The sequence below is a fragment of the Stegostoma tigrinum genome, chromosome 14 (genome assembly GCF_030684315.1).
Source record: "Stegostoma tigrinum isolate sSteTig4 chromosome 14, sSteTig4.hap1, whole genome shotgun sequence".
In the NCBI taxonomy this organism is placed as follows: domain Eukaryota; kingdom Metazoa; phylum Chordata; class Chondrichthyes; order Orectolobiformes; family Stegostomatidae; genus Stegostoma; species Stegostoma tigrinum.
This window is the reverse complement of record NC_081367.1, coordinates 73069592-73083089: the sequence shown is the minus strand read 5'-3', so window position 1 is coordinate 73083089 and position 13498 is coordinate 73069592. Positions and strand designations below refer to the sequence as shown.

Sequence of the window (13498 nt, the reverse complement as noted above, 5' to 3'; positions counted from 1 at the left end):
AGGGTGTAGGCCCAAAACATCAGCTTTGGTGCTCCTAAGATGTTGCTTGGCCTGCTGTGTTCATCCAGCTCCACACTTTGTTACCTCAGATTCTCCAGCATCTGCAGTTCCCATTATGTCTGATCACAATTTTAACCTTTTGGAAGGAGTCATGTTATTGGTTTAGATCATCAGATAAGGCACTGTTATATATTTAGTCACCATTACCTGATGTTTGGGTGCCACGATGTGCCATGAGCAGGAGACTCCAGCTGGGTAATCATGGTCTGGCCAGTTGGGTGTTTTGAAGGAACCAGGTGATTTTTCCAAAAGACCACCACAAAACTGATCATCTGTGGGGATTAGGATAAAAATGTTACAATCTATCAATTCAACAGTGAGCACTCAAAGCAAAATATCATTGTACTTGTACAGCAGAATTTTTCAGTATGTGACAAAATCATTCTAACACTATGCTTCAGTACCCTCAAGTCTAGTTACAGCCCTTTCAATATTTGGTGCTTTCTGCTGATGTCAGCTCTACAGCACCAAATAAGGTGCTCTCCATTGTGCATGACTCATCACACCCACTAACAAACTAGTATCTACTCTAAATGAGCTAAGATAGCTCGTGCATATTTATTTTAATCATTCTACTTATGTCAACCACTAACAAACTAGTATCTACTCTAAATGAGCTAAGATAGCTCGTGCATATTTATTTTAATCATTCTACTTATGTCAACCACTAACAAACTAGTATCTACTCTAAATGAGCTAAGATAGCTCGTGCATATTTATTTTAATCATTCTACTTATGTCAAAACCAACTGGAAGTACTGACAGGACTGATTTTTAGTGCGGATGCATTAACTGCTATTACGCTCCTGCTTCTAGCAACTATCCCTATTTAAATTAAACATTACATTCCTGTTGATAATTTCAGCCATGAATATCTTCTATTTAGTATGGAGATCTTTTAGTGCTTTCTTTCCTAATGCGTTTTCTCCTCCGTGTGGGGTTTATATAATCACTATATACTATATGGCACTGTGGATGGTCCAGTTGTTCAGGGAGGACAAGGATTAAGTGTGGAAGGGCAATACTGGTAGGCAATTTTACTAGTGAGAATGTTGTCTGGTCTCTGGATTAACAGTCCAGCAACAATACCACCAGGCCAACGCCTCCCCTAAGGCGATAACCTTGGCCTCAGAGATGGGTCTGCCACCAGTGAGACAACTTATATTTCATACTGACATTACTACATTAGCCATGAATTTATAGTGCTTATTCTATCAGCAGGAATGAAATAACCTTACTTCTCTGGTTTGGCCGAACTGCAGAGAACATAGCAACGAAACCATTTCCTGCAGTGTTGGCATCGGTTACCATCTGTACCATCATCTTGTTGCCAGTTGAGATGACGGCTCCAGGCTTTGAAGTACCACAAAACCTGCCCAACCGCTGGCTATTGATGTGCCCATCATAGACATCAATGTAATCATATCTGCAGAGAGTGTCCCGTTCTAGATCGAGGAAGCGAAAATTGAGAGCCACCACACGGCCTTTTGGTACCTGCAGGTATTGACATCAAAAATTAAATCATTGATGGCTGCTGCTCAAATACAGTGACAGATCAAAGGAGCAACTAGGGAAAGACACACAAAGAGACAGTGACTCTTAACTTCTGTCTGAAATAGCCTCAAGTCATTTAGATTTCGAGCATTTTGGGATGGGCAACAAATGCTGGCCTTGCCAGTGACACACACTTCCCATTGGGTAGATAAAAGACTCAAACAGCTATCTATTTAGCCCTATTCCCTTGCACTTTCACATTAACTTTTTACTTTGTTTTCAAGGTACTTTTATCTATATTCTGTTTCAAAAGATATTCGGAATTCTCTTTCCGTGATTATGGGCTTGAACCCTCACTTTCAGATTGCTACTTTGCTACTGTTTTTCACAACTTGCATTTCTAGTTTAAACCTCCCAACCAGGCCTCTTCAGAAATGTGGAATGGACCTATTTTTGGGCTCATTCTTTGTACAGCTGGCTTTTCAGGGGAATCCCAATCATTTGTATGGGACTAGCTGCTGTATTCGGTTACATTCATTAACACTGTAAGAAGCTTTAGGATATTCAAACAACTTTCCAGCGTACGAGTGGGTGAGTGAGAATGAGGTCAGTGGGTAGAATGACAACGTGGATAAAGAGGCAGCCTGTTAGGGTGCCTGGGTGGTGGTGAATTCAGGTTAGGGAGAGTTGTAGGGATGGGGTAGTCAGATGAGATTGTGGGGCCCAGGGGCAGGCTCATCAGGAGTTTTTGTGCACTCCCCCTTGCACTGCAATGAGTGCCCAAAGATCAGGAACACTGGATTGAAAACAAAAAAAAAGGAAGAGCAAAAGATTCTTTAAGTAATTAGACATGGGTATATCATTTCCCACAGCCAACATAAACATGGTTCACAGACTCCACACCACTGTAAGATGAATGTTTGGGCCAGGAATCCATGAACCACTCAAACCACGATTGTATGGGACTGCCACTTCTGACAACGACCAACCCAGACGCCCAATGGAAAATGGCAGTAGTCCCGAGTAGAGAGCCCTCCACTCGTAATCCCCACTGCCCAGTAGTAGGAACACTGCTTCTGTTATTCTAGTCAATCTGTTGGGACACATTCCTGGACAGGTTGGGATTTGAACCCGCGCCTCCTGTCCCAAAGACAAAAACAGTGCCATGGCACAAAATCCTTGGAACAATTCTCTTGATATTTTCCAATTATCCCAGTTATCACACAAATCTGAAGAAGGTTGGACCTGAACCCAGGCCTCACGTGCTCTCAATTGACTCCAAAGCTGTTATGGAATGTACTTTTAAGACTGACAGAAACTGGATTTTATCATCTGCCATTTCTTGAGTGACTATCCAGCTAAGTGAATCAAAACCCTCCAAAGTTCCCAATTCTAAATCAGACTTTCTTAGAAGGCTCTGGGTGCAGGGTAGCTCTCCATTGGAAGTTTAAGACGGTGGCGGAACTGAACACTCCAATCAGACCTCCTCCGCTCCTTCTGTTTATTCCCATTTTCCTCTCTCTTTCCCCCCTTTATCCCATCTTGATATTGTCTCCTGATGTAGAGTGAGCTAAAGACATGGAGCGGAGCAGGGTCGGCCAGCAGGCCAGAGGCCCGAGCCACGCAGGGATAGCCAGGGAGATAGAGGCCCATTTGACTATGTATGGAGCCCTCTGTGCTAATCTAATAAAAGACTGTAATGCATATCTTTTAACTTTATTCTCATTTTTCTAACATACTACAAACAACTGTACATAATGTAACTTTTTATTCCCCTTTCTCTTTATTTCTGAATTTTGTATCAAGATCTGTACCTAAGTGCTTTGTCCCTAAGATCGGATCACATGGGGTAACATTGAAAACTCTTCACTGTAGTCCTGCAGGTCATACTTGAGTACATGTGACAATAAAAAGGACATTCTAAGATTCTAAGTCACCCAGATAATTTCCATGTGTCACAATGCCAGGACATCCAATGGGTGCCAACTTGTACCTCAGGGGATATGTACAGCCTCAAACAATTCAAACACCAGAAGGTCTGGGCCATTGTTTTTCTTCATTTCCTTTGCTTGTCATATTGATCTTGGATTCATCCTTCTAGTTACGGACACACCAATACATGGAAATATATATTTCCTGTTTGCCTTCTTAAAACTCTTCATAGTTATGACCACTTCCACTGTGATCTCCTGTCAGCTTTCTCTCCTCTAATGAAGCAATCCAAAGGTTCTTTTAAACCTCATAATCCAGAACTCATTTGATTCTCTCAAGACCCATTAATTTACACACAGTTAAAATCAGGTCGCCTGTTCCACTTTGTAGATCCATAATTAAACTGGAACGCAACCTTAATTTCCATTTTTTAAAAATGTGTGTCTTTTGGATGTGCTGCAAATACTTACATGCACTGAAAACAGCATCCACAGGTAAGCTGTTCCAACATTTGCTACAACAATGGCATCTACAAGGCAGAAAATCACCCAGGTACAAAATCAGGACAAACCCAAACAAGCCAACTGGAACCTATCACTAAAAATCAAAGAACTATTGGCACTGTAAATCAGAAACAAACAGGAATTGCTGGAAAAGCTCAGCAGGTCTGGTAGCATCAGTGCAGAGAAATCAGAGTTAACACTTGGGGTTCAGTGACCCGTCCTCAGAACCATTCCTCTCTGTTGCTACCACACCTGCTGAACTTTTCCAGCAATTTCTGCTTTTGCAAGCCATCAATCTGTTCTGCAAAGTGACAGAGAGTGTTTTATTGGGAGTGTTCACCGATACTCAGTCTGAGCTCCTCCAAAACCAGTCAGTTCCGGATCTCATTGTCCAAAAATGAACAAAAAGAGCAGAATTCCAGAGGTGAAGACAGAGTGTTTGTCTTGATGTCAAGAGCAACATTTGACCATATTTGGCAGCAAGGAGACCCAGTAAAATTGAAATGCAAATCAGAAGGACAAAAATCACCACTGAAGAAAACGGTTGTGGTTGTTGCAGACCAATAGCAATAGACCCTGGTCCTAGCTGTTTGCATTCTTCAGCATGCATATTTTCTGATCAACCTGTTCAGAGATGTTATTAAACACCTCTGTAGAGAATGTTGAATTTGAACCCTAGCCAGCTGGCTCACACGCAGGGACACTAGCACTGCGCCACAAGAACCCCTTTGCATTCCTCACAGTAATGTCCTAGACCCAATCATCTTCAGCTGCTTCATCTGTAATCTTCACTCCATGAGAAGGGGATATTCACTGAAGATGATTACACAATGGTCAGTACCATTTCCAATTCTTCTGATATTGAAGTAGTCTGTGTCCCTGTGCAGCAAGATTTGGACAACGTCCAAGCGAGGGCTGATAAATGACAAGCAATGTTCATATCACACAAGTCCCAATCAGTGACTGTCTCCAAGAACAGATAACCCAACCACCTTCCCTAGATACGCAATGGTGTTGCTGCTGCTGAATCACTATTGGGAAGTACGCCTTTCATGGGAGGATATCACATTGACCAGAAGCTGAACTGATTATGCCATTTATAAACTCAAGTATAGGAGCAGGTCAGAGCCTGGGAATTCTGTGGTGCATAACTCACCAGCTGATGTCACAAAGCCTGTCCACCACTTACACGACATAAATCAGGAATGTAATAGAATACTGTCTACTTGTCTGGATGAGTGCAGTTCTAACACAAGAAGCTCAACAGCATCCAGGGCAAGGCACATACCTGATCAGCACCCCATCTACCACTTAAACATTTACTCCTTCCACAAGCAGCACACAGTGGCAATGTTTGCAGCGCAGCAAGTCACTAAGTCCCATTTGGCAGTTCCTTCAAAATCTACCATCTCTACCACTTAGAAGAACAAGCGCGGCAGACGTATTGGAACAGCACCACTGGAAATTCTCCTCCAAGTCACAAATGTCACACCACGCTGTACTCAGTAGTCAACAATACAGATGGATCAACATCCTGCATATCCCTCCACTCAGCACATACACCAATGGACTTCAGACATTCAAAAGGGTGGCACAGCACAGCCTTTTCAAAGGCAATTAGGTATGGTGAGGAAATACTGACTTTGCCAGCAATACTGACATGCCATTCGAAAAGCGTACACTCTGAACTAGGAAACAGTATTGTGTAATAAGACCATAAGATATAGGAGCAGAAATTAAGCCATTCAGCCCATCGAGTCTGCTCTGCCATTCAATCATGGCTGATAAGTTTCTAAACCCCATTCTCCCGCTTTCTCCCCATGATCCTTGATCCCCTTGACATTCAAGAAACCTATCTCCAGCTTGAATATACTCAATGTTCTGGCCTCCACAGCCCTCTGTGCCAGTGAATTCCACAGATTCACCACTCTGGCTGAAGAAGTTTCTCCTTATCTCCATTCTAAAAGGTCTTCCCTTTACTCTAAGGCTGTCCCCTCGGGTCCTAGTCTCTCTGACCAATGGAAACATCTTCCCAACATGCATTCAGTATTCTAAATGGGAGGGGAACTTGCTGCAGGCCAATATCCTTACAGAACCATATCATTAAACATCAGGACTTGGACAACCACATTCTGCAGTTAACGATGATCTGTTCAGAAAAAAGTACTTCAGGCAATAAAGGCAGAAGAACCATTATATAAAAACAGTATAATAAAATGTGAGGCTGGATGAACACAGCAGGCCAAGCAGCATCTCAGGAGCACAAAAGCTGACGTTTCGGGCCTAGACCCTTCATCAGAGAGGGGGATGGGGAGAGGGAACTGGAATAAATAGGGAGAGAGGGGGAGGCGGACCGAAGATGGAGAGTAAACAAGATAGGTGGAGAGAGTATAGGTGGGGAGGTAGGGAGGGGACAGGTCAGTCCAGGGAAGACGGACAGGTCAAGGAGGTGGGATGAGGTTAGTAGGTAGATGGGGGTGCGGCTTGGGGTGGGAGGAAGGGATGGGTGAGAGGAAGAACCGGTTAGGGAGGCAGAGACAGGTTGGACTGGTTTTGGGATGCAGTGGGTGGGGGGGAAGAGCTGGGCTGGTTGTGTGGTGCAGTGGGGGGAGGGGACGAACTGGGCTGGTTTAGGGATGCAGTAGGGGAAGGGGAGATTTTGAAACTGGTGAAGTCCACATTGATACCATATGGCTGCAGGGTTCCCAGGCGGAATATGAGTTGCTGTTCCTGCAACCTTCGGGTGGCATCATTGTGGCACTGCAGGAGGCCCATGATGGACATGTCATCTAGAGAATAGGAGGGGGAGTGGAAATGGTTTGCGACTGGGAGGTGCAGTTGTTTGTTGCGAACTGAGCGGAGGTGTTCTGCAAAGCGGTCCCCAAGCCTCCGCTTGGTTTCCCCAATGTAGAGGAAGCCGCACCGGGTACAGTGGATGCAGTATACCACATTGGCAGATGTGCAGGTGAACCTCTGCTTAATGTGGAATGTCATCTTGGGGCCTGGGAGAGGGGTGAGGGAGGAGGTGTGGGGACAAGTGTAGCATTTCCTGCGGTTGCAGGGGAAGGTGCCGGGTGTGGTGGGGTTGGAGGGCAGTGTGGAGCGAACAAGGGAGTCACGGAGAGAGTGGTCTCTCCGGAAAGCAGACAGGGGTGGGGATGGAAAAACGTCTTGGGTGGTGGGGTCAGATTGTAAATGGCGGAAGTGTCGGAGGATGATGCGTTGTATCCGGAGGTTGGTAGGGTGGTGTGTGAGAACGAGGGGGATCCTCTTAGGGCGGTTGTGGCGGGGGCAGGGTGTGAGGGATGTGTTGCGGGAAGTACGGGAGACGCGGTCAAGGGCGTTCTCGATCACTGTGGGGGGAAAGTTGCAGTCCTTGAAGAACTTGGACATCTGGGATGTGCGGGAGTGAAATATCTTATCGTGGGAGCAGATGCGGCGGAGGCGGAGGAATTGGGAATAGGGTATAAAACAGTACTTCTGTTGTATCTTCGGATAGATACATTTAAAACCTTATCCGGTGTTGTATTGGCTGTAAAGCATTTTGGGATGTCTTAAAATCTCGAAAGATGCTTTTTAAATGGGTCTTTTTCAAAAGCGGCTTCAAGTAAACTTCCACATGGGACCTTCATTTGTGCGCTATTTTACCTCGCAAGGGACCATGGTCAAGCTTAATTCTGTCTTCTCCCAAAAGCTATGGACAGAGAGTTCTTAATGCAAATGGAAATTTTTAATGCAGAGGAACTGATTCCAATTATTCACTCCCACCGTCACCACTACACCACAATAGATTCACCACAATCGGACTTTTTGGTCTGCACAGCTGCATTATTCATTGAATAAACTCTTTGAACCATTGAGGGAACAAGTAAGGAGCTCCTCATTTCTGATTAAAGAGTGATGCGCATAGAACGTAAATGAATGACAGTATTTATGACAGAGCGAGAATCATAAGGTTTGACGTTAGGAAGAAATTGAATAAAGCTCTCTCTTTAAATCTGATTACCTCTAGCAAGCAGCTCTTTGAAAACAGATTAAATGCATTCCTCCATTCCTCCGGTGGCTATGTTTCAGTTGCTGAGATACTAGATTCCAAAATTACTCCCATCCAAATCTCCACCTTTCTTCTTTGCTTTCCTCTTTTAGGATGCTTGTTAATACTGCTCTCTTTGACCATTTAACCTTTTGGAGATTTGACTTATTATCACTTTACATAGCCTGACGTGTCATCCTTTGTTTTATAACTCTCCTGTGATGCATCTTGGAACATTCCAGTACATTAAAAGGTGCTACGTAAGTATAAGTTGTTGTATTGCTCCCCGTTTCTCAGATCATTTTAATTGTTTAAGTAAAATTTTGTAAAATGTTGATATTTTTCAATTTTGTAATTTTAAAGGGTTTTTTAATTTAAAACAATACTGATGGAATGAAGAAACAAAAGGAGAAAAAATTGCTCAGGAGAAAAGTTTGCTTTTGGGGATTTTTTTTTCTTAGGTTATTGAAGTTCTGTAAAGATCATCAGTGAGTTATTAAAGTAGTATTGCATGGGCAAGGAACCAGGGGGTGTGGGTGTCCTTGGAACTAAACTTCAACATGAGTCATTGCTTGAGTAAAGAAGTTGGAGAGAGGCAAATCTATTTGCTAACTTCCTTAATGGAAAATACCACATTTAACATGTAATGATGAAAAGAGAATGAAAAATTGCACTGAAATATTAACACTGTCACAAAATATTTGGTTGTACATTTAAGTCCACAGTTCTCCATAGCTGTAATTTCCTGTGGATATCTGGAATCTTAGATCTTGCCTGTTTGCTGCGCATATTTTCAGCTGACATTCATTCCACACATTGACTGGTATTTGATGTCGTTTGCAAAGCATCCGAGCTAGTCAAAAAAAAGCACCTGAACACTAATTTAAAAAATTTCCCTGAACATGAAAGTCTATTTTAAACAGAGAAAACTTTGGAAATACACAGCATGTTACCATTAGAAGATAAAAGTTGTGTTCCCATACTATATTTTTATTCATGGCATGTGGGTATTGCTAGCTGGACCAGCATTTTTGCTTGTCCCTAGTTGCCTTTCAGAAAGTGGTAGTGAGCTGCACTCTTGAACCACTGCAGTACAGGTGTGGCAGGCAAACCTGCAATGCCTCCGGGGAGGGAGTTCCATGATTTTGACCCAGCAAAAATGAAGGAACGGTGATATATTTCCAAGTCGGGATGGTGTGTAGTTTGAAGGGGATCTTGCAGGTGCTAGTCTTCCCACAAATCTGCTGCCCTTGCCCTTCCAGGTGGAAGTGATTATGCGTTTGAAAGGTGCTGTCTAAGATCTCTGGTGAATTTCTGTAGTGTGCACTGAGGGTTGGTGAAGGGAGTGAATGCTTCTGGAAGTGGTGCCAATCAAGCGAGCTGCTTTATCCTCAATGGTGTCAAGGTTTTTGAGTGTTGCGGGAGCCGCACCCAATCAGACAAGTGAGGAGCATTCCATCACACAACTTGTAGATGAAGGACAAATTCTGTGGAGCAGGAAGTGAGTTACTCGCTGCAGTATTCCTACCCTCTGACTTGCTCTTGTAGCCTGCTTGTGTATTCATTTGGCAAGTCCAGCTATGTTTATGATCAATGGTAACTGCCAGAAATTTGTTAGTAGCACCATTGAATGTCAAGGGCGGGGGCTCGAATGTCTTTTATTGAGATGGTCATTGCCTGGCATTTGTGTGGTGCTCAAGTTACTTGCCACTTATCAGCCCATGCTTAGATATTGTCCAGCTTTTCTTGAATTTGAACACGGACTGCTTCAGTATCTGGGGAGTCGTGGATGGTGCTGAACATGTTTGCCTATGATTGCACAATCTCCACTTCTGACCTTATGCTGGAAGGAACAACATTGGTGAAGCAGCTGAAGATGGTTGCGCCTAGGATGCGACCCTGAGGAACTTCTGCAGCGACATCCTGGGCTAAGGTGACTGACCTCTAACAATAGGGGGTAGGTGATGGCCCAGTGGTATTATTGCTGCGCTGTTCATCCAGAGACCCAGCTGATGTACTGGGGGCTCAGGTTCAAATCACACCACAGCAGATCATGGAATATGAATTTTTAAAAAGTCTGGAATTAAGAATCTACTGATCACCATTAAATCATTGCCAGATTATCTGGTTCACTAGAATCAAGGGAAGAAATCTGCCACCCTCACTTGGTCTGGCCTACATGTGATTCCAGACCCAAACAATTGTGGTTGACTCTCAACTGCCCTCTGAAACGGCCCAGCAAGAAACTCAGTTGTATCAATTGCTGCAAAGTCTCTTTGGACGGATCACCTGGCATCGACCAAGGCACCAGAAAAGACAATGGCAGAAACTGCCCTGTTAATCATGCAAAGTCCTCCTCACTAACGTCTTGGGGGTCGGGGTGGTGCGGGTGGGGGTTGGTTGGTGGTGGTTAGTGCCATAATTGGGAGAGCTATCTCAAAAGATTAGTCAAACAACAGCCTGACATAGTCGTACTCAACAGAATCATACCTTACAATGGTTGGGGACACCACCATCACCATCCCTGGATATGTCCTGTCTCACTGGCAGGACAGATCCAGAGGTGGCTGCATAGTAGTATACAGGAGGAAGGATGTTGCTCTAGGAGTCCACAACATTGACTTCGGACCCCATGAAGACACATGGCTTCAGGTTAAACATGGGCAAGGAAACCACCTGCTGACTACCACATACCACAGCCCCTTAACGTTAAAAAAAATCAGTATTCCTCCATGTGGGCTAACACTTACAGGAAGCACTGAGGATAGCCAGAACACAAAATGTACTCTGGGAGAGGGATTTCAATGTCCACCACCACGAGTGGCTCGGGAGCAGTACTACTGATCAAGCTGGTCTGGTCCTAAAGGACATAGCTGCTAGGCTGGGGTGCGGCAGGTGGAGAAGGAACCAACAAGAGGGAAAAACATACTTGACCTCATCCTTACTAATCGAGAACATAGAACGTAGAACAGTACAGCACTGCACAGGCCCTTCGGCCCAGGATGTTGTGCCGACCTATTATCCTAAGATCAATCTACCTGCATACCCTACATTTTACTACCCTCCATGTGCCTGTCCAAGAGTTGCTTCGAAGTCTCTAATGTATCTGACTCCACTGCCACTGCAGGCAGCGCATTCCACGCATCCACCAGTCTGTGTGAAGAGCCTACCTCTGACATCTCCCCTACACCTTCCTCCAATCACCTTAAAATTATGCCCCTGCGTAACAGTCATTTCCGCCCTAAGAAAAAGTCTCTGACTATACATTCTATCTATGCCTCTCACTATCTTGTTAACCTCTATCAAGTCACCTCTCATCCTTCTTCACTCCAATGAAAAAAACCCTGGCTCCCTCAGCCTTTCCTCATTACACCTGTCCTCCAGTTCAGGCAGCATCCTACTAAATCTCCTCTGCACCCTCTCGAAAGCTTCCACATCCTCCCTATAATGAGGTGACCAGAACTGAACACAATATTCCAAGGGTGGTCTATCCAAAGTTTTATAGAGCTGCAGCAAAACCTGCATGGCTCTTAAACTCAATTCCCCTGCCGATGAAAGCCAACACACCATACGCCTTCTTTACAACCCTATCAAATTAGGTAGCAACGTTGAGGGATCTATGGACATGGACCCCAAGAACCCCCTGTTCATCCACACTGCTGAGAATCCTGCCATTAACTCTGCATTCTGCATTCAAATTTGACCTTCCAAAATGGATCACTTCACACTTTTCTGGGTTATATTCTATCTGCCACTTCTTTGCCCAGCTCTGCGTACTGTCAATGTCCTGTTGCAACCTACAACAGCCCTCCATGCTGTCCACAACTCCACCTACCTTCATGTCATCGTCAAACTTACTAACCTACCCTTCCACTTCCTCATCCAAGTCATTTATAAAGATCACAAAGAGCAGAGGTACCAGAACAGATCCCTGCAGAACACCACTAGTCACCAAGCTCCAGGCTGAATACTTTCCATCTACTACCACCCTCTGTCTTCTATTGGGCAGCCAGTTTTGTATCTAGGCAGCCAAATTTCCCTGAATTCCATGCCTCCTTACTTTCTAAATAAGCCTATCATGTGGAACCTAATCAAATGCCTTGCTGAAATCCATATACACCACATCCACTGGTCTGTCTTCAGAGTGTTTTGTCACATCCTCAAAGAATTCAATCAGGCTTGTGAGGCATGACCTGCCCCTCACAAAGCCATGCTGACTATTTTTAATCCAATGTGCTTTTCCAAATACTATCTCTCAATCCTCTGCAATAATTTATCCATGACAGAAGAAAGACTGACCGGTCTGTAATTTCCAGGATTATCCCTATTTCCTTTCTTGAACAAGGGAATGACATTTGCCACCCTCCAATGATGAAGGGTCTAGGCCCAAAACATCAGCTTTTATGCTCTTAAGATGCTGCTTGGCCTGCTGTGTTCATCCAGCTTCACACTTTGTTATCTTGGAATTCTCCAGCATCTGCAGTTCCCATTATCTCTGCCACCCTCCGACCTTCTGGTACTAGTCTAGTGGACAGTGAGGACGCAAATATCATTGCCAAAGGGGCAGCAATCTCTTCCATTGCTTCCCATAGTAACCTTGGATATATCCTGTCTGGCCCAGGGGACTAATCTATCCTCATGTTTTTCAAAATTACTAGCACATCCTCCTTCCTAACATCAACCTGTTTGAGTATATCTACCTGTTTCATGCTGTCCTCACAAATGTCAAGGTCCCTCTCATTGGTGAATACTGAAGCAAAGTATTCATTAAGGATCTCCCTTACCACCTCTGAATCTGTGCACAAGTTCCCTCCATGATCCCTGATTAGCTCTACCCTCACTCTCGCCATCCTCTTGTTCTTCACGTAAGCATTGAAGTCCTTGGGGTTTCCCTCGATCCTACCAGCCAAGGGCTTCTCAAACCCCATTCTTGCTCTCCTCAGTCATTCTTCAGTTCCTCCCAGGCTACCTTGTAGACCTCTAGAGCCCTGTCTGATCCTTGCTTCCTCAGCCTTAAGTAAGCTTCCTTCTTACTCTTGACTAGGTATTCCACATGTCTTGTCATCCAAGGTTCCCTCACCTTACCATCCCTTCCTTGCCTCTTTGGGGCAAACCTGTCCAGTACCTGTAGCAACTGCGCCTTAAACAACCACAACATTTCTATCGTGCATTTCCCTGAGAACATCCGATCCCAATTGGTGCTCCATAGTTCTTGCCCAATAGCATTGTAATTCCCCCTTCCCCAATTAAATACTTTCCCGTACCATCTGCTCCTTGCCCTCTCCATGACAATAGTAAAAGGTCAGGAAGTTGTGATCACTATCACTGAAATGCTCTCCCACCGAGTAAACTGACACCTGACCTGGCTCGTTGACAAGCACCAAATCCAGTACAGCCTCCCCTCTAGATCGGGGCGGTGGGGGGGGGAGAATGTGTGGAGAAGGTCTATAGAAAACTCCCAGTAAAGTGACTGCTC

The 13498-nt window shown here is 44.5% G+C and overlaps 1 protein-coding gene across 2 annotated transcripts in view; it reads right to left on the bottom strand.

The window, feature by feature from the left end:
* The window catches only part of LOC125457618 (procollagen C-endopeptidase enhancer 2-like), a 53935-nt gene that overhangs the window by 29488 nt on the left and 10949 nt on the right, over positions 1–13498 (bottom strand). For both annotated transcript variants that reach the window (XM_048542103.2, XM_048542104.2), the window contains exons 3-4: positions 1299–1554; positions 208–332 (exon numbers count right to left, since the gene is read on the bottom strand). In XM_048542103.2, the coding sequence (XP_048398060.1) occupies positions 208–332; positions 1299–1554 (381 nt within the window). The remainder of the gene's footprint in view (positions 1–207; positions 333–1298; positions 1555–13498) is intronic.